Source organism: Haliaeetus albicilla, chromosome Z, assembly GCF_947461875.1.
Source record: "Haliaeetus albicilla chromosome Z, bHalAlb1.1, whole genome shotgun sequence".
Taxonomy (NCBI): Eukaryota; Metazoa; Chordata; class Aves; order Accipitriformes; family Accipitridae; genus Haliaeetus; species Haliaeetus albicilla.
This window is the reverse complement of record NC_091516.1, coordinates 36,305,220-36,332,160: the sequence shown is the minus strand read 5'-3', so window position 1 is coordinate 36,332,160 and position 26,941 is coordinate 36,305,220. Positions and strand designations below refer to the sequence as shown.

The following is a 26,941-nucleotide window of genomic DNA, read 5'->3' as shown; positions in this document are numbered from 1 at the left end:
GATATCTGCCCATCACTTTGTGACTATATTCATCCTGCCGGAGTCAAGCAGTCTCACTGCAGATATGACCCCTGAGTACATTTCTACATACTGAGATCAGTATGGCTGCAGTACAGGAAAAGCCACTCTGTGCTTCGATCTGGCTCATTTGCCATGACAACTGTGGTAGGGTGCTGATAAATCCACTCGGTATTCTGCTCAGGATGAAGCCAACCCACTGCCAAGGTGGGGTGTGCTGTTCAGCTTTCTACGCACAGCCTCTCAAAAGGACTGGACGGTCGGTCACTGGTGGTTTTGGGTTGCAGCACAGGCCCCTTTCTTGAGGCTTTGCATAATTTTATGTAAATTCACAGTGTGCCTTTAGCCATTAGTTTCCTTGAGCTTTGAAACAGATGAGTGAAATAAGGCAGCTGCCTGGCTTTCATGAGAAGGATGTTTGGAATTAGTGTGGTCTTTTCCTGCTGTGCTCAGAGTGAGACTTTTTGGGGAACCTCAGCAACAGTGGGTCAAACAGCCGTTCTGTTTATATCCCCCTTTTCCTAGGTGTCATGCCAGTGCTGTTTCCTTTGGAGACTAACTGGTGTTCTTCCTTGAGTAGCAAGTAGGCAGCTGCATTTGACTCTTGTAAGGCTGATGCTGATGTGGCTGCAGAGACCCGACTGGTAGAAGAGCTGAAGGCAGTAGGGCTGCTTTGGGTTAACAGGAGCAGGAGCAGGTCCTACATACAAGCAAGCCTTGCCTGTTAAGGCTAGTGTGTGCCTGCTGCAGCTTTATCATGAGCACAGGCTTGCCTTGCCTCATAGGAGCATTGTTGGTGCATATGTATTTGTGGAAAACTGTGTGATAAAGCCCTAGTTAGACGTGGTTGCTTTCCATTCTCATAAACTGTAGCTATTTCAGGTTTTTGTTCGTTTTGTCTTTTTGCACTTCCAGCATTGCTGAATATTTTCGAGATAAGTTTCCTTTCCTTTCTAGAAAAAAAAGCTAATCAAAATGCTTATTCCCCTCATGCTCCAGTTCTTACAAACATGGTTGTGTGTATGCAACTCTTTACTTCTAACATTTAAACTGGTTCATGAATTGGATTGTTCAGCTTTGTGAAAGTGATTGGCTGTGGTTTTTTTGTTGTGCTTTTTTTTTTTTTTTTTTTTTTTAGGGCAGAAGATACCTCTATGCTGGTTCAAATTCTGGTGTGGTTCAGTCGCCAGTGGCATTCTGTGACAAGTACACCACTTGTGTTGACTGTGTTTTAGCAAGGGATCCTTACTGTGCTTGGAAACCCCTTGAAGCTTCCTGCACTGATATTTTTAAAGAAAGTGAAATTGAAAGGTAATGGTAGTCTTTGATTACTTTACAGTTACAATCTGTATTGCATCAGTCTTGCCCCTTACGGATAACAGGCTTTTTTTTAAGTGAATGTTTTCAAATGCAGACTTTCCTATCTATCCATGTCTGCTTGTGCTATTTGATAAGATGAATCGTACTTGGTATGAGAGGATGGGTAGGCTGTAGGAAACGAGATTTGAAGTTGTAATGCTTGGACTTACTTTTACAGGAACTGGATTCAGAACATAGGTGGAGATGCATCATCTTGTTCTGGTGAGTTAGTCTTTGAAGAGCTGTTTCACATGTCTAGGTGAAGTGGTGAAAGAGTTGTGTTTAGTTCACCTTGGTGTTTGTGATTATCTGGACATTCATTTCTATTTTAATAGGTATGATATTCTGCTTTTGAATATTTGAGCATCTGTACAGCCTGCATGTTGTCTTAAAATGTCTGTGTTTGTATATATTTCAGTGTGCAGTGCACAAACCCCTGAAAATGAACAGGGGCACCTCAACAGCAACTTGTGAATGAAAGCAATATTTACTATAAGTACTTCTAGTGCAGAGGGCTCTGTCTCTGTGATACAGCATTTGACATTCTACTGTGAGCCTTGATAAGTGCTTGGTTATTGCTGCTGGATCAGATTAAATGATCCTGAAAAAAGCTGGTTTTATGGTGAGAGGGGAGAGGGAGTCAGAACATGACACAGAGCAGCTGAAGTAACCTCCATAGTGTTTTAAGGCAAGTAACCACAGGTCCTTTCTTTATAGTGTGTGCTGCTGCCACTAGATCAAGGAGATCTTGAAGAAGAGTAGTATTAGAGATTTGTACTGCAGTAAACAAAGCTCTTAAGAGTTTGATTTACTCTGTTTCTATTTCTAATCCAAGCAGAGCATGGACCTCCATGAGAGTTCTGCTTGGGTTTTTTTTGTTAATTTATGGTGCTGCATTGTGGGTGTGCCGTAAGTGCTGATATTTTTTTAGAAGAGAGTTTGAGTAACAGCACTTTGTTCAGTTTTTCTTGCATATTTTGTAGTTGCTGATTTACTTAAAATGCACTAAGTGCATATAAAGTGATACCAAGTTCAGCATCTTGTCTCAAACAATGACTCGTCTCAGATGCATGCTCAGTTGTGGATCAACAAGGTCTCATCTTTATCTAGAAGTGGAGGCTGTCTTAGAGTTTGAGGTGTCCTGTCTCTTAGTCTGGCTTGATGTCTTGCACGCAGCTGTAGCTTGGTATTTCACTGAGATTCTTGCATGCTGTCATCTTGATCTTATGAGGTAATCTGAATGCCATAATCTCTACGTTTCCGTTAAGGCTATAGCACAATCTCGTGAAACTGTACAGATGAGAGCAAATGGGAATCATTGCTGATACTCTGCACATTTATTTTGATGTTCCAGATAAAGTAAGAGAGAATTCCCTACAGCATACATTCAAGCATGGGAGCACAGCAGAACTCAAGTGTTCTCAAAAGTCCAACCTGGCACAGGTAGTTTGGAAGTTCAAAGATGATGTGCTGAGAGTGGAGAGTCCCAAGTACCGTCTGCTGGAAAAGGCGCTACTTATCTTCAATTTATCGGAAGGAGACAGCGGTGTTTACCAGTGTTTGTCAGAAGAAAAGGTGAAGAATAAGAAATTTTCTCAAGTGCTGGCTAAGCATGTTTTGGAACTGAAAAAGATCCAGCATACCACGGTGGGCCCTACCACAGCAGCTGCACCAACAGAAGGTAATAGCGATGTGCCAAAAGTGTCAGCTGTATCAACTGAGGGGTCTACTGCTCACACCTCAACCGCTCATATGGTACCAGTAACAACAGCAAGGATAGTAACAAAGCCCATTGGCCCTGTCCTAACAAGTGCAGCCTCCAACACAGAGCTCTTCAATTCAATTCCTGACGCAGTCCCGGAAAAGACAATGTTCCTCAAGTCAAACGATAACTTCCTGTTGATGTTCCTCTTCCTCTTCTTTTTTATTCTTTTCTTGTGCCTGCTCTCCTACAATTGTTACAAAGGGTACTTGCCAGGGCAGTGCTTGAAATTCCGCTCTGTCATGCTGCTTGGTAAGAAGAAAACAAAGTCAGATTTTTCTGATTGTGAGCAAAGTGTGAAGGAGACGCTGGTGGAACAAGGCAGTGTCAGCCACCAGAGTGGGGAGCAGCCAAAGCCGGCGCATGACACCGGCTACGAGACTGAGCCTGACTGCGGGAACGGCCAGCTTCAGCCTGGGGATTCGCAGGCATCCCGAGAGGCCAAGGCCAAGCCCTTTGATGTCAAGTGTGAACTCAAGTATGCCGACTCGGACGCAGAGGGGGACTGAAGGACCCAATCGTCCATTTCAGTGGTGGAAATCAGCTGTGGTCCTGCAGCTAGCTATTTGAGCACAGAGAGCGTGGGTGTCACAGCTGAGCCATAGTGGGGATACATGCTTAAGCTGTACAGCAAGCCAATTTGCTTTCAGATCTCGCCAGATTAGAGAAGTGGTGTTCTTGTCTGCAGACCATAGCATCTTGTGTTGTATTGTCTTTTTTTTTTCAAATGGCCAGTTTCAGATCACCATTTGTTTGTTCCCAGTTTTTCCCCCACTGAGCGCTTTGCTCTTGTGAACAGTTACTTGCTTGTTCTTCAGCCCTGTTCTTCCATAGGATAAAAGTAACTTTCTAATTCAGTTGGCTTTAAAAAAGTACTTCAGTCTACACATTTTAGCTGCCGTTAAAAAAAGACCTAGTTTCATTTTAATTCCAAATTGGAAATTAAGTTTAGTTTATCAGATTGGTAAATTATAGACTTTTGTCCAGATTGGGACATTTTTTTTCTTTGCTTCTAGTTATTATTTTTAGTTTTATGCTTTGTGTTTTGGCACACTAGGTCTCTTTAGTTGGTTAAAGTTAATTTTTTTAACTGCTTTTTAAGTATCTTAAATTTTAAGGTATAATGGGGATAGCGTTGGCTCAATTTGTGTAAGACTCTCAGGGATAATCTTGTTTAAAGGCTTTTTTCTTTGCTGCTTTCTAGAAATTTAGGTACAACAGTATCAGTACAAAACATGGAGTAAGTGGGGGATGGGAGGGAGGAAATAATAGATTTAGGAATGCTTTTTCTTTCCTTTTTTTTTTCTTCTTCCCCCTTGACCAGCAAGCTGGACATAGTCACATTCTATTTTCTATACAAAACTGGATTTTTTTGCTGGTTTTGGGGTGGGTTTGTTGTGGTTTTTTTTTTTTTTTTAATAAAACAGTGCAGGCAAGCAGCTGTCAGCAGTGACACAGAGAGGTTTTTTGCACTGTGGAAGCAAAACAGGAATCGAGAAGAATTAACTACAATAATTCAGCTAGTGACTCACTGGAATGGACTGTTAGCATACAGCCTGATGACAAAACATTGCCGATTTTTCTTCTTTTTTCCAGATTCAGAAATAACTCAGCTTCTTTTTGTGACAAATCTTTGCAGCGTCACCCTTTCTGGATGACATCTTCCAATCTCCTATGCAACTGGAGACTGAAACTGGAGCTGCTCAAACAATCAGTCGTTTGAACTGTTTATGTGAATCATGCCTGCAAACGTGAAAGTGTGCATTTGTTCTCAGCCTGGTTCACAGCAGCACTGTTTGTCTGTAAAAGCATTTTGTGCGGTACAGTCCTGAAGAATTGTTCCTCTCACTGCATCTTTGTGTAAATATTGCTAGAAGTAGAATACATTTTAACAGTAAATAGCAGTATGCCTGGGCTGCTTTTCTATGTTGAACTTTCATGTGAACATAATTTAGACCATCTTAGTGTAAACAGTTTATATTTTATAAGATTCAGTTTGGTTTTATTTTTCTATTTTTAATTATGTACATATAACAGAATAAATATTAAAATAAATTGTATTATATCTTGACTTTTGTGAAACTTGACACAATGACACTGCTTTCCATATTGCAAGTACTAAGGTTCCTTGTGGTTTCCGTTAAGGGGAAAAAGTGAAAACTTCTGTAATTGATTTGAAGCAGATTCTCTTCTCAGCTTTAGTTGAATGGCTTATAACCCGGGGCGGGGGAGCGGGGAGGGATTGGAAGGTTGGAAAAAGAAACGTGGGTGAAGGAGGAAAGCGCTCTTCTCTAGGCACCTAGGGACACTTCCTCTTACCCTTATAAAGTTCATTTGTCTTTTTGCATTATTTCTTCAGTGTGTGATGTATTTCTTACAACTTTTTTCCTTAGTACCCTCTTTTTTTTTTTTCTTTTCTGTCCTCTTCTGTCACACAGCCTCATCTCCTATACCTTTCCCTCCTACTGGTACCTCCTTTTTGTCCTGTGTGGGAAGTGATTCACCTCTTTCACCCACCAGTACCCAGCCTGATGTTTGGTCTAGCACAGACCCTGTAAAGGTCATGTTGTTGCCACCTTTCCTAAGTGACCAGGCACAGCATGTTAGTATCCGGGGACCCTTTCACCTCTTCTGCCAAGCCACAGGTAAGTTGGAGGACCCCTGTATAAACCAGCATTTTCTACATTAAAGATTTAGATACGTCGCCATGTACTGTGTATGTTTTACTTTTTTGATGTCTAAAAAAGAAAGAAAAAGACCATTTGGGGATGTAATGTCAACATGCTGTTACCAAGAATCTGGCACTGTGAATACTGTGCTGTAAAATGCAGGCTCTGATTTAGCAGCCTACTTTAGTATATTAATAGTCAATTGATTTTATAGGCTCACTTGCATGCTGAAGTTCACTGAATCATGATTGCATACGGATGTTTAACCTGTTAAGTATTTTCAGTTTCAGTATGTATGCTGTTTAAAAAGTACACTTCTTTTGGATTTGAATTTAGTATATTTTTCTGGACCAGGTCAGTTATTCCTTTTTAGTCTTAACTTACTTCAAATGGTAAAGTACTTCCAGTAATGACAACATGCATTTTACAAAGAATACATTATCTGAGGTGTACAGGAGAAGGACAAAGCTATTTTTTCTATAGAAATTTAACATTTGTCTTTCAGCTTTTGTTTGGATAGTAGTTGCCTGTTTAAGCTAAGTGAGATCTAATGGATCTAAAGAGGTTCTTAAAATGTAACCTTATTCCTTAAAAGAAGAAATTATAGATAAAGATTAATTTTTAAAAAGTAGCATTGTTTCATATTGTTCTGTCTGTTAGTCAGAGTGTGTTAGTGTGACAGGGAATCAGATCAAAATGCATAAATCTTTATTAGAGTAGGTCTTAACAAAGGCATGATTTGTATTTCCATGGCTAAAAATAACCAACAGCAGGATCAGGGTTCTTTCATAGAATGGAATCATAGAGTCATTTAGGTTGGAAAAGATCTTTCAGCAATAATTTGTTCACTGTTGCTATCAGCAATTCAGAAACTTCTTGTTGTCTGTCATGAAAAAAATTGTAATAGTAGCGTAAATAGCACAAAGCATTTAAATAGTTTGATAATCGTGCTACAGATCTCAGATTTGTTTTAAAATTACTTTTTTCATCCAGCAATGTCTGTTTTAACATGGTACTCATGTGCTGCTTTTATGAAATTGTCAGTAATTGTAATTGCCTTGGCAGTGAGCTTAAGAAAGGAGGAGCAGTGTCCTAAAGTCAGCATGCGGAATTCACTCCTGAGGAGGTAGGGATGAATTGTGGAAGAAACTGTAACAGGAATCAGACATCCAAGAGGTGCAGTGATGGTGCAGGCAGGGGTGAGATGAGCCAGCTGTGGAAATGTTTCCAACTTCTCTCAGAAAGCAGTGAAGGACTGGACTCTGTGTTACAGATGTGGCTTTTACTCCCTTTGGGAAACAAGACATTTGGCTGATAGATCACACCCTTCTCTTACCCAGAATTACAACTTTATTCTGTTGATTTAAAAAAACCCAACCAACAAATGCAAACCAGCACACCAAACTGATCTAGATCTTTTGTATCTTTCTGGGACCTGCAGGTGAGAATGTATAGATTTATCCTGGGTGGAGGGTGACTAAGCAAATGCTTTTACTAGGAAGCTCTCTATTTGGATTTATTCATGTTCCTTCAGTGCCTGTTGATGTTTCTGTATATAAGCATAGCTGTAATGGAACTTTATTTCCCTCAGCTATGAATATAAGGTAAAATATAAGGTGTTCACAAGGAGTGGGAGGGTTAATGAGACTGGCAGAATTAAATGTCATACCTGGTCTGCCTAAAGGATGTGGTATCAGCAAATGTATGATGCAAATACATAGATTGCCACATCATCCAGTCAAAAACCTGAAGCTTATTCTTAATTAAGTTTCTAATGTTATTTTTATGAGAACTACTGAATCTCTTCCTCTTCTACATTGTAAATGCCTGTTTCAAGCTCTCTGGAAACTCAGCAGGAGTTGGTGAGTTCTCTTGCTCATCTCCTGCTCAGCCCACATGTTTTAACCTGAAAGCTTGCCTAAGGATAGTATTTTACAACCTTGTAACTGTAAAGTGGATACAGCATAAACAGCCACTTGTCACATACAGGTGGTGGTGTTGGGTTTTGGTTTGGTTTTTTTTTTCCTGGAAAATGAGTTTTTTCAAGAATGGAGTACTCCAGCCGTTCCTGAAAAGGAAGGCATACATCTCCTTTCACAAAGTTCCTCCCTGTTTCTCTCTACTCCCCTGAAGAGCCTCACATCTTCACATTTCTCAGAAAAACTGTCTGCTAGATGACACACTGGCAGACTTCAGGTTTCCTATATACTTTTTCTAATAGAACTTTTCTGTCTCATTACAGAATTTTTAAACTCTTTAAAGGCATTTGAAGCAGGCTTTAAATAAGTTGAACAAAACACTACACCATCTGGTGCAGGGGAAAGGCAGCGAGTTGATGATGTATACACCTGCTTTATAGTTTCTCTGGTGTGCTCTGTTGAACTTGCGTATGGTAGAAACAGGCTCTTTCTAGCAGTTTTAGTTCTGCTTAAAGATGTTTTACTGACACCTCCTCCCCTAGCTGTAGAGTAGTATATCCTTGACCTTAACTTCACAGACGAATGACATACTAGAATATTCTAAGTGCTGAGCAACAATTTAAATGCATTTATAATCAGAAACAGTGCAAAACATTATGCTTTATTTGTATTTTTGGCTTGCAGATTCAGACTCTCAGTGTCCATGATGTCAGAAGTCTTACCTGCTCCCTTAGTTTGTCTGAAGCTGGAGTTTTTCCACAATGGTTTCTTAACTTTTTTAGTCTCATTAAAGTAACCCCTGGAGTGTGAACATAAAAATTCTGCAAACTCAGCAATATACTTTAAAGGGAGTTACTGTTTCATGGAGATACTGAGATGGGTATCTGATAACACCCACGTACAATGCCTGTTCCCTGCGGACATGCTATTTTAAAGGGAGTGCAAGAAAGCTTCCCACATCCATGTGGGAAAAGATCTGTAACTCGCAAGAATCAGAATCGCAAGTAATTCACTACAGTTTTTGTCTCTTTGGTGAAGTTTGGAGCTGCACTGAAAGGTGTGCAGAAGGGTGGGGAAAATGTGACGCGCTGCACTTCACACAGCGCTGCTGCAGACTGAGTAAAACTAGACAAAGTGCCTGCAGAGTGACTCTGAGACAGACTTTGCCCAGGGCTGTGTCTGGGGGCTGGCTGTACTGGTGTCTCCAAGTGCTTGTGCGACACGGGTCGCAGCAGGAGGGCTCCAAAGTCCCTACATCCCAAGGTGTGCCCGATTTGCCTCTGGGAGAAGGTGCTCATCTCTCAGAGACTGACCTATGCACAGAAGTGAGTCAGCTTTCTCTCTGGTAGTGGCTTCATAAGTCATTCCTGTGTGAGGTTTTTTAGATAATTGCATCACCCGTGGTGCCCTGGGGTGCTCTGGTTGGTTGACCTGGTGCAGTGCATTAAGAGCTCAGTCAGGAGAGGCATGGGCGTATGCAGCACCCAGAGCAGAATGAGCCTGCATAGGAAAAGTACTTTGTGCTAGACAACGAAATGTTTGTCTAGGACTACAAATTACAGCATTTAAATGTGTCTTAAAAGGGAGTTTACTTTGGTTGTTAACTGTATTCTACTTTTACAAGAACACAAATACCAAATAGCAGTTTTCCGTGGACATAACACTTGTGTCTTATCATCAGTTGCAGTTTTCCAGCTTTTTTTTCTTCCTGTGAACTGTTATATAAAATAATGCCCAGAACATCTCTTCTTCCTGCCTTCGTCAGTGTTTCTTAATAATTATGCCTGTGGACAGATACATCATTAGTTTTTGAAACCTGAAAGTGGTTTAACTGATAGCCTAGAAAGGAAAAGCTCTGCATCTCCCAGGACAATTCAATCCACTGCACAAATATTTTAAAACTTTCTAAAATAATTTTTAAATTTTTATGCGGTACATTTGGAGATTTCAGTGGTGATGCTTTGTTGAAGCAATACTCTTGACTTTAATCTGTATGGTTGCTTAGTAATCTGTGGTTGGCTTATCTTTATCCTCATGAAAATGCTAAATTTGTACCTTGTTAAACAGTTCCATATCCCGCTTTACGAATTAGCTTCTCCGCAGACCTTTGGAGTTTTATCCCATGCTGTCTGCCTGTGACTCAGTTTCGGCCTCTGGCTACAGTACTCTGACAGTAGCTGTAAACATTTAATTTTGTAGTTTGCACCACTTCTTTCAGTGATTTCTGCACTGACTGAACATTCATCATTTAAAGGCATCTTGGTATGATAAAACCATTCCTTTGTGCAGATCTCTGACATGCCACTTGTTTTTTTATTATTTGAGATGCATCTAGAAGATAAGTTGAAAAAATAAGATTGTTCCTTTAATACATTAACAGAAAAGGACTTCGAAGACTTAAGAGTATAAAATAAAGTAAGTATTGCAGACCATTTTGCATAAAAATCACAGACATTAAAAGTATCCTTCTTGTTATTTTAGAGTGCAGTATCTTAGGGCTGCAGTAACCTTACCTGAACATTGGCACTTCTTTTTTCAGACATCAGGGCTTGCTGTGGCACTCTGACATCTAACTCTGCATGCAAAACCGACAGCATTAAACACCTTTGTTAAGTTTTGGTGTTACCCTGGCTCTGGTGGCTTCCTCCATAGTAACATCTGTAAAACAACTGAAAATTAATTTCTGTAAGGATTATGGGGTGGATGATGCATTCTTAAATTCTGGCATCAACAGCAGATTTTAAAAAATTTCTGTAGAAATTTCTTTTGCTGTGCAGTTCTATATGTAAAGGTTACGGTCAAGCTAAGAAATTTGTGGAAAGGTGTGCAGGAAGAATCCCCCCCCCCCCCATTATTTTCTTGTAAGGACTAGAATAAGATCAATGTAAACATAACTTAAACATAAGGAACATCAAGTTAAAAAAGGGGAGATTGAGGAGGAGGAGTAGAACCAAGAGTGTCTTATTAATTCTTCCTCAAAAGATTTCCTTCATTTTTTTTCTGCTGAATTGAATCTTACCTTGCACAGTGTCATACACTGAACATTATACATACATTATATATATACATTATAAAAGGAGAAGATCCAGATGTAATTTCTAAATGACTTCTGGCATGTGTCTTCTCTCAGGAGAGATATTCACTTTGGTGTTACTTGCTTCTATGTACTATTTGCTTACAAGGTTTTACTTGACCTCCCAGCTTAGCTTTTTTCCTTCTGAATTCAACATAGATATTTAAACTGTTTTTCTCCTGGCCAATATGCAACTGTGATTCAGTAATGTCTCAGCTTGGAGCAGTACACTGGTACTAACTCCTAAACCCTGGCTATGATTGAGAAGCTGGATTTCCCAGTACTGCCTAGTGAGATGTGATGGGTTTGGGCTGGTGTTGGAGTCTCTGGAACATAACCGTGATTTTATGCTCTTTTCCTCAGAATTTCCTGTTACCCCTGCCAGCCCAGTTTGCAGACTGACTACCTGTACACTTTTGTCTTCCACACAAGGGCTACAACCTGTAGACTTGTAATAATTAATCTCTCAGTGTCATGGCTGATAAACTGGGTACTGATTTGGAACATAGTTCTCACCTTTTTTTAATGGTTTCAGCAGAATTTGCTTAGCAGAGCTGCTTGAGCGTGACATGTGCATTGTTCCCTCAGTGGCGATGAAAATCTCATTTCCATCTCTTCAGTTATCTTCCTGCTAGATCCATCTGGCAAGCAAAGGAGCAAAAGCCTTAGCTTACGCTCTCTTTAGAGCAGGAGTGATTTCTGGAGAGCATGTTACTCCCTAAAATGTGTTCTCCAATTTTCTTCACTTTATTTTAAAACTTAATGTAGTAGCCTTGTTAGCCAATACGAGGGCCCAAAATAACTAGTCCCTGGTTCTAGCTTGCTAGTGTTTCATTTAATTATTCTTCACAGGCAATTATCTGGGTTCCAACTGCAAAACCTTTTCTGGGATCCACTTGGAGAATATCTAAATAAATGCTGTTCATGCTAGGAAGCATGGGCAGTTACGAATTGCATCTTCATCTCATAGGCGAGTCAGCCATTTTCCCAATCTGCTTTTAAATTCCATTCTGAGAAGGCAGATGCGGTGTCCTACTTTGATCTGCATGCACTGTGCATCGCCTCTGCTGGTGACTGGCTACTTCTTCCAGCTTTTATGTGGTTTGCATTTCACAGGAAGCACTTCCTGCTTTTAATCTGCCTTAATAAGGCTGCATCAACTTGTGGTGTTGATGTTACACAAATGGACTAGTAATTTAACAAAGGCACCAGGTTTTTGAAGGAGTGTGTCATGTGTTTTTCAGTATGAATGATTTGGTGTTTGAAGTAATATTCTTTGTTGGCATTTCAGAGAGGTCTGTTTTCCTTGGCTTAAGTGTTTTTTTTTTTTTCATTGCTGTCAAGCCATTTCCAGTTTATTTTCTAGAATGTATTGTGCCTGCTTTAAAAAAAAAAAAAACCACCAAAAGCAACCACCAAGACGCACAAAACTACAAAAAACCCCGTTATCTGAGATACAGGCTACCTACCTTGTGCACTATTTTTAGAAAACTACAAAGATGCTTTCTCAATTTAAAGATTCTTTCTTTCCCCACTTTTCCAATCTGTTACCCTCCTGATTGCTTCATTTACTATTTCTATTATTTTGCTAGGTTGTCAGCAATTATGACTCAGGCTCCTACCACTCAAGAAACTGTGACCAGCCTTAAATCTTAACTTTCATTCATGTACTGGGTAGTGCTGGTGGTTTTCCATATTAATTATTCACTGACCTTCTCCTGGGCTAAGTTTGATCTCTGATTTAAAACAAATCTTTCTGCACCCAGATGATAGTGTCTTTATCCAGAGCAGGGATTCCTATATGATCTTGGTTTTCTGAAATCTGGGATGTTCAGTTCAGTAGCATTCAGTACAAGCCAAAGCTGCAAGCTAGAGAGCAAGCATTAAATCCAGATGCTTTTTTTTTTTTTAAGAGTAACTTTTTCTTTTTTAAAATCTGCTGCATGTATGAGCTTTGGAAAGGGTTTTGGTGTGTGTATTGGGGAATACAGGGGATTTTCTCCCCAAGCCTAAACTTCCTGTCACTGCAGCTGGCCTCTGGTAGCAGTTCTGTGTCTAGATTATAGGATTTTGTGAGAAAGACTTTTTGTTACCCTGCTAGAATTTCTCTGTGGGATACCTGTCAGTTACCTTCACTGGATTTCACTTTGCTGTCAACTTTCAGAGATTAGTTTAGCTGGTGAAAGCTTTAAGACATTTAGGCTTGCTGATCTTGTTTTACCCAACTTGCCTCCCTCTGTCTTGAAGTGTTTCTCTGAATAATTTATAGGGAAGTCTTGTTTTAATGTTACCCTTCAAGAACCATGTTAAAAATGAGGAAATGGTGTGCTAAACCAACACCAGTGGGGTAGCACTTCTGAGTGTTTCACTATACAGCTTCATTGGGTGGCTTTTGAAATGTCTACGCAGCTCTCCAATTGCAGCATTTGGCAAAAGGAGCTAGCTTGGCCAGTACTCCCTCTCGCTCCTCCACCCCAGCTTTATGTCAGTGAGCTCTACTTAGTTCCTAATCTCTTGCTTTTAAATTAGTACCTCTAAGCTTTCTTGAAAGCCATATGTCTGTTAGGATTTGATGCACATATGGCAAATGCTTGATTTGGTACAGTTTAGGAGGGCAGATCAGCATCCCACTCTGAATTTGTAGCTGTACGCTTCAATTCTTTAAATCTGGATTTATTTATTTACTGATTTATTTTAACCTAAGATGGAATTTACACCAGTAATTCAGTGAGTACAGTTAGACTGTGGGTAGAAGTTTTCAAGCAGCTGCAGTGGTTTAGGTTTTTAATGCTATCTATGGCTGCTGAAATTTTTCCTTGTGGAAAATCTTCAGGCAAAATCATCTGGTTATTGAATACATGGTTTGTGCAAACCTACCTGACTTGATGTAGGTCAGAGAACCCATTTTGCCAGTGGAAACTACCTGGGCAGTACCTGGGCTGTTACTACCCAGGCAGTACCATTTCACTCAAAATGCTGGAAGCAGAGGTGTAAAAAATGAAACATATATGGAAAAGTAGCAAATGCTTCCACAGACACTGGAAATTATGAAGGGCTTATGCAGAGAAAAGGGGTAGTTCAGACAGTGCAGCAAGGCTTTTTATTTTGTTTGATAATTATTAACCTTTCCTTTTCTAAAATCATTAAGGTGGTGAAGTTGATTATTAATAATGTATTTACTGACATTGAAGCAATGTTTTCAAAGTTAACTGTTTGAAGTATCTTTCATTGTTGCTTTAACACAGCTACTTACATACATAGACTGATGTGCTGTTTAATTCTCTGCTTGAATATTGTTTTAATAAGATGACTTTTTTAAATCTTTCAAGCATTCTTAAAACGGATGGCAAAGTAAGTAGATCAAATGTTTTAGAAATTTGTGTTTTAAAGTTTGCACTAGACATGCAATTAACTTGTATTATAGCAACAGTAGCAAATGCAGAGTATATGTTCATATTAATTTCCTTTACCTTCAAAAAATACTCCTGTATCCATTACATCAGAGTCTGAATTTATCTCACTCTAGAGTTCTAGAAAATTTGCATTTAACCAATGTGATTCAAAGTTTTTGCAGATGAAACAGTTTCACGGTGTCCTTTTTCTATTGCTTAATCCTGAAAAGGAAATCAAAGTAGAGAAAGTAACAGCACAGTCCCTGCAAATCAGGAATAAACTGCAATGAAACATGAAGATCAGTAAAAACCCCAATGACTGGTGCTTGAACCTAGATTTTGCTGTTGACTAACTTGTAGGAGTGGGGATGAGTGTGTCTCTCTGGGAATTTCCAGTGCTTCTGACTGCACAGAAAAAAAAGGTACGGTAAAATTGCCCAGTTGCAACTTCTTAAGGCGCTGACCTGAAACAACACAGCTTGCAAAATTTCCCGTATAAGGAAAATAGTTGGACTTCAGTTTTTCGGTAACAGGAACAATTGTGATCTTTAGCACCAGAAAATGGAGGAGGTTCTCTGGTGTGAATAGTAACATCTGAAATAAGTCTGGGGAAGTGTCCTGTACTGAACATGCCACTTCCTCACATGGACCTAAAATGGCATTTTTCAGCCTAGTGGTTTTAGGTAATGGCCCTATTCCCATGGGTCAGGGCTTGAACTATGGCAAATAAGACTTAGGAGCTTGTGGCTTTACTTGAGCACCTGGCTTTTAGCTTTACAATGCTACAGTAGTAACTCTTCTACGCTTGGAAAAGTTCATCCCGAGGTTTGTGCCACAGCATTCCCTCTTACTGATCTCCACTGTGGTCAAGTTGGTCTTAAATTCTCCAAGTCAGCTTGACCGCTGTGAAGACTATCGCTTAATTTTGTTTCTGTATTAATGCTGTCAGATTTATTGTGGCATCTGTTAGAAATTATAATCCAGAGTGTTTTTTTGAAGGTAGGTTTCTACTCTTCAAAGCCTTTTTTTTTTTTTCCACTTAAAGATTTCTATCTTTCTGCTGTGCTTGTATTTACTTACTATTCCTCCCATTTATCCAAATTCCAACTTCAGCATTAGTTTACTGAAATAATTTGTCCCTGGTTCCAGACTTCCCATGATTTTAGTGACATGTAGCCCATCTACTGTTAACTGTAGAATAAGTACAGTCATCCATAAGACACTATTTTTTTTTAATGTGTGCTAGGCTAGCTGTTTTCACTTCAGCATATGCTTGCCCTTTCCACTTTGTCAGAGCTGTTGTCAGTCCTTCTCAAGAGATTGTGCCACTTCCCCTCTGCTTCTTTCCCTCAGAGATAAACACTACCAGGCTTTAACTAGATCATGTTCTCTATCATTCACCTTTACTTATACTACTAATTTATGTCTCCATATTTGTAGTATCTTGGTTTCTTTCCAAACAAGTTAAGAATTTAACATAATATGCTGAGAAAGTGCACAGATACAAAGACTACCTTGTTTGTTTTTTTTTTTCTCTGCCTGCATGGCTGTCTAAAATTTAATTAGTTTTCAGGACGCTAACCTAGAATCAAATCTTTTTCTAGGGAAAAATGCCACATTGATTTGCAATCTGAAATACTCACAGTAAAAGCTGACTTATGTAGTAGATTACCTGTTCTCTCAAGACATACTTGCAAAAAGTTTTTTTTTTTACCCCAAATTTCCCTTTATCTCTTCTCTTGCTAAGGCTAGTCTGGATCCTAGGCCCCAAGGGAGAAATAGGCATGTTTTAAACATCAGAATTACTACAAAGTTCTTAACTTGGCCTAGATGTCTTCCTTTTTAATGAAAAGGCTCTGATATTGCCAAGTACACTTCAGCCAACCTGGCTAAGTTTCTGGGAACAGCTGTTCTGTCCTCTGGGCTACTGTCAATCTCTTCATTTATTAAAATTCTGTCCTTGCAGGTTAAGACGAATAATAGCAATGAGGCTAAAAGATTAGATTGCTCTTTGTTGTTGATCCAAGCTTCTTCCAAGTTCTGTCTTGCCTAATGGCCTACTGTGACTAATGGTTCTGTGCTTTTTCCAATTCTGCTTCTTTCATTATTAGTTCCAGCATCTTTGATGCACTGAGTTCTTGAACTTCTTCCCCTCCTGGCCTTTTTTTCAGATTTTGCAAGGCATGTGTCAGATGGTTTCTGCTTTGTACCAGAAGCTAGCTCGATGAGCAGTAGGTAGCATGGCCTAGCTCTACAGGAAATCATATTGACAGATAGTGCTGATGTTCGTCATCTCCTCTATCATGTTTGTGGTTTAAGTTCCCCCTTGTGAGAATCCAGACAGAATTCCTTTATACATATGAACTCACAGCTTTGGTTTGAACATAAATTACCAGTGCTAGATCCTTTTTATCCCAGATTTTTCGGTACCCAGAATTTCCGCTAAAGAAACCTAAAAACCATTACAATCGATCATTTATGCTTTTGAGCCTAATCGTGAGGTCTTAGGCTCTTGGGGTTTTGTTTTTGTTTTTTGGTTTTTTTTCAAAGTCTCATCTTATATTTTCTTACAAAATAAGCTGACATTTTTTACAGGTCCAGATGACTCCTATTTTGTCTGGAAGAAGAATGGACAGAAGATGAAGGCATGCATCACTGAGCAATCTCATATGCTGTTTGATGGCAGAGTGCATGTCCTGAGTTGGGTGAAAGATTCAGTATCAGAAAATACAGAATACAAATGTTCATTCATCTCAAAAGTTGGGAACACAACATCAGAAGTGTTTATCACAGTGGAAGATAAAGGTAGGCTGGTTTTGAATGTATGCCATGTTTGGCCTGACCCCGACACAAACAAAGCTTTGTAATTTTCACCCGTAAAATGTGCATGTCTGAAGATGGTAGCTCCTGCTTCCTGTATTAGTATCCATATCAATTGTTTATGAAAAGGTTTTACAGCCATAAAAATTCCTTCTTCTACCCCATCCCACAAAGGACTAACCAGCAAATTAGCAGTTATGATCCAGAAATGAAACCAAAACTGCTAAACTAAAGGACACAAATTGGAAGTCGGATGAGTACTAGAGAGTTAAAAATAGGTACTCTGCCAGAACTCTACAGGGTAATGTAGAAAAATTCTTTAATGCCAAGGAAGTGAGATGGTAAAGAGAAATGACCACCACCCAGGATTTTTAAAAATCAGATGATTTGTAAACCACCTGTAGTTGGGTGAGGTCAGTTCACTAACTTCAGCAAGCTCTGTGAGATCTTTGGGTACCCACAACTGACTGCTGCAACTTGAGCATCATTTGCAACTAGCTTTTGAGAACTTATCCAGGTCTGGAGAAGGTCTGAATAGTCTTTAAAAAGACAGCTGGAGCAATGAAGATGATATAGTATGGATTTTCTTGCCAAGGTGAAGGGAAAATTAATTAGCTGGCTAATAACAAACAAATTTGTCAAGAACAGCTCAACCCTTCTTTTTTCAGTGACAGAAAAAAGCAGCAGGAGTTACACAAGTTGTCTTGCCATCCCTCCAATAACTTTGAAGTGTGTCTTGGAAGCAGAATGAAGAGCATATCAATGAAACTATCGTAAATGTAAAACAGAGAGGGGCTTTCACTATGCTCCAAAAGCATTATATATACTGTTGCTAGTGTCCCGACAGAAAAATAGAAAATACATTGATGTATATCAACACCAGTGTTACATTCTGCAAGTAAAACTGGCAGACAGAATTAGAATTTTATCAAGATGCCGTAAAATAGCCCTTCTTAAGCTCTCAATGGAAAGAATAACTAACTACGTATCATTACCAAAAAATGGGGAAATTACAAACTGGACATAGTCAGCTGTATCATATCATTCTTCGCCACAGGCTCGGTATGATCTAAGTGGAGCATTCTTGTGCTTAAGAGTTCAAACCCATCTAACTTGTAGGTCATATTTTCTAGACCTTGAATCACATAATCTGTTTACTCTGGAGGCTATTAAGTTTGCTACAGAGGGGAAGAGACATGAGCATCTGAGTAGTATTGCTTCCAAATAACATGAGAGAAGGTAGAGCAAAATGAAGGACAAGGTGGTGGCTCTTGTTCCTTCTAGCTCAATCCTCCCCAGGAAGTACTGCAACTGAACAGATATCAACTTACTTCATCATTATGTAGTTATGTAATCATCCCATGTACAATTCTCAGATGGTGCTGGTCAAGATGGATGGGCCAAAGAATTTAATATCTGGAGAAGTGCCATCAGTGAACATGACAAGATGATGCAAAACTGGAGGAAAACGTGGGTAAGAATTTATGGAAAAGATACCTCCTACAGTGCTTTCTACATGACGCACTACAGTCCCAATTTTATAAATAGCCTGTGATGCTTCTGCAACTGAATGTATTTATATAACAAAGTGATCGGTGTTCCTATACTCATCATCATTCCTGACACTCAGCAGTAAAATCTCCTCGATCCATGACATACATTAGTTATGTCAGCTTGCTCCTTCAGCCCACTAGCCAAGTGCTAATCGGTCAGTAGTTCTCATCCTGCCCAAACCAGTTAAGTCTGTGTATACTGAATATAGTAGATTAGTTTCACCACATCTGCAGACTAATTGGATTGCAGTGACTATTGGACTTCATAAATGGTACTGTCCATCAGAGCTGGCCTTCCTTTAAAAGAAGGAGTCCATACTTAGCTTTTAATGTTTTTCTCCAACAGTTAGAACAAAGATTACTTCTGGTAACTTTGGGATACAATACATGTTTGTTGCATGTGGAACAGTTAGTATAGGCAAGCTTTAAACCCTATTTTAATTTTTAAAGCAATATTAACACATCATTCTGAACTTTTTCTTCTTCAGGAAAGCTGCAAGAAGAAAAATAGCCTCTAACGGACAAAGGAACGAACAGGCTAGGAGGAGAAATGTATGCAAGTTAGCGTACCCAGTCCTCTTATTATCACAGCATTCAAAGAGGTATTTGTGAGCACCAGTGCTGGCATTAACACTGATATTCAGGAGAATCACCTGAAGCTTGAGGTGGAAGAGGATATCCTTACTGCACCAAAGAATAACTAAGTTACATGCTACAAGAGAGGCCACCCATCCCATGCTGGAACTCCCTCTGGTTTTCTGATGCCAGTTATTTCACCATAATGAAGAACGAAAGTGGTCTCAGTAAGACTTGTGCTGCTCAAACAATGTAATATGATGTATGGCTTCTGTTTTGAGTTCATTAAGCAAAGCAGTTAATTTTGGGCTTGAGGATCTTGGCATATGATTTAGAGATTAATAATAAGATGTGAATCATGTTTATTTAAAGGCACTTCAACTCACCCATTTATTTTCTTTTATTGTGTTGACCCTTATACTCTGTTCCCAGAGGTTTGAAAAGCATTCCTTTCTGGTGTCAGCAAGTTCATTTGTTCAAATGTATTTCCTTTAGTAATGAAGTTTCTGTACCATATAAAGAACTTCTGACTAATGCTCAAAATACAGACAGATTACAAAATACCCAAGTTAAAGCAGACTCTTCAGTTTTTGCAAATTATTCTTCTATATTTGAGATAACTGTGGTAACTTTAAAAAATTCTATGTTGAATGAATTCTAAGACTATTCCTAGTGAACAACTGCAGATTGAAAATGTAAGGACTTGCTTAATCCACAGTGAAATTGTTTTACTGCATTGCTGTTCAGAGTTTTGACCTGCATCTAATAAAGAAAAGGCTGAGGCATAATTCAAGTTTTCTGTCTTATCTTCTCAATGGTTTTCAACAATCTGGAAGCATGTAAGATTCCACCTAAGAATCACTATATCTTGAGTCCATGGGGACAGCTGCTCCCAGCAATACCAGAAAGCTTCATACTTGTCCCTAAATTATCCCTTAACGGGTAAGATTTAAATTAAATCATTTCCCACATAGAGTAAGGAGAATGCTTTCTTCAAAGACCTTCCTGAGTGACCAGCCCCCCCCTTTTTTTTTTTCCCAATACCAGACCACCTTGTGGTCACATATGCAGGGTGAAAATTCTTACACACAAAACCATTTTCCCTACTTTTCACATTGGTAATCATAAATTTAATGCTGATGCAGACTTCTGACACCAATGTTCAGAAGGAATTTTTTCCCCATTGTGTTTCTCTTATGGCTAAGGGACAACTATCAAAAGACTTTTCTTGAATTGTCCCTCCTCTATTTGTTCGATAGATTTGGAGCAGACTTAAGTGTAGTTCTGTAGTGCTGAGTGGGAAGGTAAGGCTTTGTAAGATTGAGGTCAGAGTTTAAGAAAGATGAGTAGGCTTTGCCTTGCCTCTACAGCAAAGTACTGCAAGCAGTAAAAAAAGATTGCCAGATCTCTTGTTTAGCTCAGCTTTGTGAAAAAACATCTGTGTAACAGAATTAGTGAACACAGCTGTGACGCCTTACAGTGAATTCTTCTGCTACATTCTAAGAACAGGAGGTAACTCGCTAAGATTTTGAACAACCTATAATGTTTCCAAAGTAATTTTTCCATGCTCTTCTACAGTAAAACAAAATAGAAAATATAGTAATAAAATAATAATAAAAAAAGCTGTTAATGTGATCTTCACCAACTGGTCCCCATTCCATGCAGTGACTAGGTTTAGGAGTTGCAGAGTTTTGGATATGTATCAAAGTGGCTCAAGTACAAATAAATCACAGCTTACCTCTGGATAATGTTATCTGCTGGCCAAAACCATCTTTCATCACTGGGATCCTTCACCCTCAATTTCCACTTAAGATTAGAAGAAACTAATACAAAAACATCATCATAAGTAGTGACCAGCTGTTCATTTCAGCTTAAGGTTGGCTTCCCTCACCAATTTTCTTCCTCAAAACTGACATTTCAATCATCATTAAATACCCACCAGAAGAGTTTACTTAAGTCACAACCATACTTTATAGAATCAATATATTGTAACAGATTTTATACAATTTCCATTCTACAAAATTGTTTGAATTTCAAAATTATTTAATTATTTATCACTTCTAACTTCACAAGGCAGCTACTTTCCAAAGTATTGCACTACAAATGTTCAATGTGGTGAAGCACTTACAGACATGCTTCAGTGATGCTAGCAGCAGCACATGGCATCTGTATCATCTTCCAGAACAGTTGACAGAAGTTACATGTGCATCTTCCAATTACTGTCTTTACGCTTGCCCTCTTATGTCTGCAACTTGTAAATAATGGTATTTATACAGGACATTCCCACTACGGTGCTCCACCACCATTATAAGCACATTTTGTTTTTAAAATTTTATTTCCTATAAGATAAAAATTTTATTTGCTGTAAGATACAATTTTTATTTCCTATAAGATACAATTTTTAATTCCTATAAGATAAAAATTTTATTTGCTGTAAGATACAAATTTTCCCTACCTTAGATACAAACTGAGATTGATCAAAAATTCTTACACATACATACCAACGCAACCCCAAACTGAAGGAATGGGGAGTCTGTTCGCATGGAGAAGGTAGGATAGGGTAGCAGGCTGGCATGTTTGCTGTCCTTCAATATCTTCTAACTTCGAAGCAAGACCTATGATAAACTAGGCTCAGTAGCATCACAAACATCAAAGCAGGACCTATGATAAACTAGTCTCAGTAGCAGCAGAAACATCATCATTACACACTCAATCAACTTTATAATATTTCTAAACAGAGCATTTTCACTTCAGAAATTTCAGACCTTTGTAGTCCATGCTCTCTCCTTTATACCTGCTGTATGATCCCAGAACAAAATATCACACAGAAGAGCTAACTGGGAACTTTGTCATCATGGCCTTCCTTAATTAGTTTCAATCAAGCTGCCTGCTGAAAATTAATTTCTTGTTGACTGGAAGAAAATTACTCTGATGCCAGCCTGCCCACCTGAGCAGGTTTATTTAGAAGAAAAAAAAAAAAAACAAGCCCACTATCAAAAAACAGTTAAAGTTCTTTAAACGAGTTAAAAATAAAAAGCAAATCCCTGCAAGCCCCAACGTTCTGGCTCACAGAATCTCTTCCCAAATGAAATTATTGTTCGCAAATTCTAATCACTAACAAATCAATGCTAGTCCATAAAACCACTGAAGTATGCCAACCACTGAAGTATGCCAACCACTGAAGTATGCCAGGCTCGTTCAAGTGGTTCAGGGCTAAGACAATTTGCTGTCGTCATCTGCTATAGTAATCAGCCAAATACTTAAAATGTAAAAGCATTAGCCAGTGCCTCATGTGCTGCAGTGTGTATTTTGATTAAATGGGTTCAGAACAGTTTACCTGGCTGACTTCATATACTTCTTAAAATGATTTTATTTTGCTACCCTCTTCCTAGGGGTCTAAAAAAAAATATTAAAAGCCCCAATAGAATTGGATCTGGATTTACTGATGCTCTTCTGAATTCACTATCACCATGTCAGCAGCTGCACTCTTTTCCAGTTCCAGTGCATACGGGTTATACTCTTCTTCAAGTTTTCTCTTCCAGATTTTAACTAGGGAACGTTAGAATAAAAAGAAAAAACAAACAAAAAAAACCAACAAACCGGTTACTGTATAGTACTTGAGGAAAAACTTTAAAATGAAAAGTCACACTGATTCTCTACCTCCTCCTCCAGGTAAGTGCTAAGTAAGCACATAGGCATATTGGCATGTACTCCACGTGACATCGGCTGACACATGAAAGAATACTTTAGGAGTGATGGGATCCATTGAGGTCCTTGTGTCCAGCCCCTACTCAAGCAAGGCTAACTCTGAAGGTGGATCCTACTTTAAAAAAACTCAGAAGTTTTCAAAACTTTCAAAGAAGTTTTAAGTTGCCTAGTATCAGTGATAACTGTTGTTGTCTGGTGACTGTACAAGCAGAGCTGGAGGAACGTGTTTCTACAAGTGGAAGGCCTTTACAAAACATGAACACTTTTGGACAGGAAGATGCATCTTAAACAGGCTTTAATACAAAACTTAAGTCCACCATGGCTACAGAGTATGCACTTCTAGAAAAAACTTGGAGGATTTTTTAACAAATAGAAATAATGAGTTCTGTTAAACCTCCTTGGACAAAGCAATGAATACCACCTGCCATCAGTGGATTTCAGAGAGGAATTTTCTCTAAGACTTCCTTAGCAAGAGCTGACCTCAGGTTTTTAAAATTACAGGGACAGGGGGAAATCACAGAAAAGCAGAACTTCCCTCCTTAATAACCACTAAAGCGTCAGGTATCATTTGTTTCAGTGAAAATCGTAGAATTGAAGAGCACTTTTTGAATGAAAACTGAACCAAAATGAAGCCAGCAAATACTCACTATAATTTGGTACATCCTCATCAGAGTCCTTGGAAGATGTTTTAACAGTTTCTGATAAGCCATTTTTTTCATAATCAGTGGTCAAGATGCTGGGCTGGGTTTCTCTTAGTCCTCCTTCAGCTTCTTCCTCTAAAGCTGCTATCATATCTTTGTAGGCCTTCCTGGCCTCTGTTGTCAGTTGTACCATCCTATGAAAATGGTCCTGTGGAAATATAAAATATTAGGAGACCTTAAAAGATATATTAAGTTTCAACATCTCCACAAAAATCTGTAATGAATAGTCCTTATTCAGAACATATATGTTCATATATAAAAGTTGAGCAGCTAAGTATGTATAAAGACATGAAAACTAAACCATTTATAAGCATTTATAAAAACACCGAATTCTCTTGGAAAAAAAAATTTGGAAAGCGATTGAGATGGAGGGGCTGTCAGGAAGAGATGCCCAAACTACTGTTTTGAACAGTGCTGAGTGGCTGTACTTCTAAAGCCACAATTTTTTGTATAAGTCACTGACCTGAGATAAAGAGTATTAAGTGTGCAAAAGCAAAACAAACAAACAAAATCTTAAAAGTTCCCCCCCCCCCCCCCCCTTACAGCTAAAAAGTAAAGCTGGACAAAAAGATGAACCTATGTATTTCAGCTTACCTGAGCCCCATCATAGCTAAAAATTCCCACCACGCTCACAGGCACTGCTTTGTTCACACAGCGGCCCAGGGCCTTGCGATTCAGGGCAAAAACAAATGGGATATTCTGTTCACAGGCGCAGTCAATAATGTTGTGTAGAGTCTCATCCAAACCACCTGGAGCAGACAACAGAATTAGCAAAGAATGATACTATTCAAGCTGATTCTAACTAAAGGACAGTACTGTTAAAAGACAGCAAAAAATACCCTACGATTATGAGTGCGTTTTGAAATTACAAGAGTTTATTAGGAAAAAATACATGGATCTCAGTAATAGCATTAGATCTCCATTTTTAAAGGAGAATTTGACTTTTTTTTCCTCAATTCTTAATTAGCAGTATCCTTAGACTGCTACTATTCCATATTTTATGTGTAGTATAGTCTAATCTAGTATTAAAAAAAAGACTCAGCTGCTAAGAAATTATTTAAAAGTTAATAGAAAGTAATGACAATAATGACAACAAATTTTAAACAAACTATCACTGACAACTTATTGTCAATCTGTGGCCTAAGAGACTGACACAGCAGGACTTCTTGTGGTGGCACAGCTGGCACTAGTAACCTTTGTCTCTTCTCAGCTGTGCCAGTGCAATCTTTTGTGCAGCTGCACTGCAAATTGATAACTAAACAGATGCTCATTTCAGGTAACTTCCCTCACCCCAGATAGTCTTGACTCAGCTCACACTTCAGCTGTACACCAGTAAACAATCTGAAGAAAGAAGGCATCTTTCTACGACTGCATTTCAAAGGCTACTCAAATAAGTTCCTCCAATAATAATACTGCTGCCAGCATACGGAGTCTGCTTTTTTACATTTCTTTTATTAAACCGACATGGTTTTTTTTAAACTTAATTACCCTTTGACTGAATCTTTTCGCAGTTAGGAGAGATGATGACACACTTCAGTTTTTTCAGCTTCAGATGTTTCAAAACTTCTCTAAGACCCATAACAAGCCTGCGTTTTATCTTGGCCTTTACTGGGTCTTTCTGATACAAGCGATCTTGGAAACGAACCAGTTCTTTTAAGAGATCTGTCACACAACTGTCAACTTCTTTACTAAGTACCTGGCTGCAATAACTGGAAGAAAGAATCAATTAAATATTAAAACCCCTAAAATTACAAATATGTAACACATAAATATGTAATATGTAAAATAGAAACAGTTTACATTCTATACTATGTCTTTGTCTTTTTTCTGTTTCCACTCCAAACACACTTGTTATACACATGAGAAGAAAAATTTACTTAAGATTTTTCTCAGTGGCTGAGAACTTACAGAAAGTTTTGTTAACTTGTGGTATCTGACGCCCCTATCAAACTATACTCAGAATACATACACATGTACAATAAGCCTATATATATATATATATATTTTATACCAATAAATATGTATGTACATGTTTTTCTGTTGAAGCATTTTTCTGAGGGCATTTATTGTGACCTATATAAATCAAAGTACAGCAACCAGAGTATAAAATTCTAAGTTATTTCTACAAATACAAGGCTACTTATAACAAAGATGGAAATTTGGATCAAATTCCTCCTCCCCAAGTTCCTATTTTTTTGTCCATTGTCCTATTTCACTTATCAAACAACTACAGCCTTGTGGTGTTCATAAGGAAGGGATAAAACCAGATGTACTTCATCCTTCTAGTTTTCCCTGGGACAGATCAGTGTTCCGAATTATTTTTTCCCCCATCTTTTATACAAAGAATCGTTCAGTAAAGAAGGGTCTCAACAAGAAAAACTAAAGATATCTCAACTGCACAGTCAACAGAAAGATGCCAAGTGGCAAATTCACATACGATTATGAGAAAAGATCGCAAGATCTATCCTGGATCTTAGGGATACAATTACCTCAAAATTTTATTGAAGTTACAAGAGTTTTTATTTACTATTTCCAGTTGATTTCACCAAGTCTCAAAGACAAGTCTACTAAAACACTGAAAACCTAATCTAAAGACACAAAATATTCGAAGCTTTGCTGAATGCTCTACATCCTGTAATAGGTAGGACTGAGTTGCCCAGTACATACTCAACCCATACTGTTTACTTTCAGTAAAACAGTGTTGCATAGACACAAATTAAGTAATTTTTAATGCAATGAAAAGTTAAATTAGAGCTAACACATGGCATCAGGAAGATAAAGAATGGCTGTATCAATATTAACCATTACTATAACATGAACTGCAAAAAGGCCAGTGGTGCCTTTATGGGAGAAAAACTAAAAGTTAACACACTGCTTACCTAAAGTAACTGTTATAAACTGTCATGACTGGATCTCTGACCTCTTCACATAGAGTAATGACTATTACTTCTTTTATAATGAAACATCTATACACATCTGTTTAAACAAAACTAAAAGTGTTTGCACATAATAACCCATAAATCTTCCCTTTATTTCTCTCCCTAGCCACAACAGGAAAATGTCATCTCGCTAGTCACATTCTTTACATCTTTCCCCTTTGGTCTGGCAGCAGAAAACCAAAGTACACACTAACACTAAGTAAGGTGTACTACTCTTTGTCTTAAATCTTAAGGTGGAACTCCATTCATTTAAAATAAGGTACTTCTTATACTTTAACAGCAGCTCCTTTTCCTTCCTTAGCCTCTAATGAATTTCTGATCATCTTTTTTCCTTCAAGGAACATGCATTCTGAAGTGAGAATTACAAAAGTGTACAGACTATTTCTCTGGATATCATGTCTTTCTTTATGTGTCAGCTTACAGAAAAACTGAAAAAAAAAAAAAATTTAGAA

The 26,941-nt window shown here is 38.5% G+C and overlaps 2 protein-coding genes across 15 annotated transcripts in view; one reads left to right on the top strand and one right to left on the bottom strand.

The window, feature by feature from the left end:
• The window catches only part of SEMA4D (semaphorin 4D), a 99,688-nt gene extending 79,759 nt beyond the window's left edge, over nucleotides 1–19,929 (top strand). For 7 of the 11 annotated variants that reach the window (XM_069775845.1, XM_069775842.1, XM_069775844.1 and 4 more), the window contains 3 exons: nucleotides 1,157–1,329; nucleotides 1,556–1,599; nucleotides 2,732–5,210. In XM_069775845.1, coding sequence (XP_069631946.1) covers nucleotides 1,157–1,329; nucleotides 1,556–1,599; nucleotides 2,732–3,648 — 1,134 coding nt within the window. In that variant the 3' untranslated portion in view covers nucleotides 3,649–5,210. Of the gene's footprint in view, nucleotides 1–1,156; nucleotides 1,330–1,555; nucleotides 1,600–2,731; nucleotides 5,211–5,577; nucleotides 5,785–16,787; nucleotides 16,998–18,388; nucleotides 18,487–19,053 lie in introns of those variants that run through there. The other 4 variants (XM_069775849.1, XM_069775852.1, XM_069775851.1 and 1 more) reach the window with 4 other exon arrangements.
• SECISBP2 (SECIS binding protein 2) overlaps nucleotides 9,298–26,941 on the bottom strand; it is a 41,232-nt gene continuing 23,588 nt past the window's right edge. For all 4 annotated transcript variants that reach the window (XM_069775837.1, XM_069775838.1, XM_069775840.1 and 1 more), the window contains 8 exons: nucleotides 25,039–25,259; nucleotides 24,145–24,299; nucleotides 23,497–23,698; nucleotides 20,880–22,690; nucleotides 14,271–18,470; nucleotides 11,317–11,441; nucleotides 10,241–10,396; nucleotides 9,298–10,058 (listed from right to left, as the gene is read on the bottom strand). In XM_069775837.1, coding sequence (XP_069631938.1) covers nucleotides 22,581–22,690; nucleotides 23,497–23,698; nucleotides 24,145–24,299; nucleotides 25,039–25,259 — 688 coding nt within the window. In that variant the 3' untranslated portion in view covers nucleotides 9,298–10,058; nucleotides 10,241–10,396; nucleotides 11,317–11,441; nucleotides 14,271–18,470; nucleotides 20,880–22,580. The remainder of the gene's footprint in view (nucleotides 10,059–10,240; nucleotides 10,397–11,316; nucleotides 11,442–14,270; nucleotides 18,471–20,879; nucleotides 22,691–23,496; nucleotides 23,699–24,144; nucleotides 24,300–25,038; nucleotides 25,260–26,941) is intronic.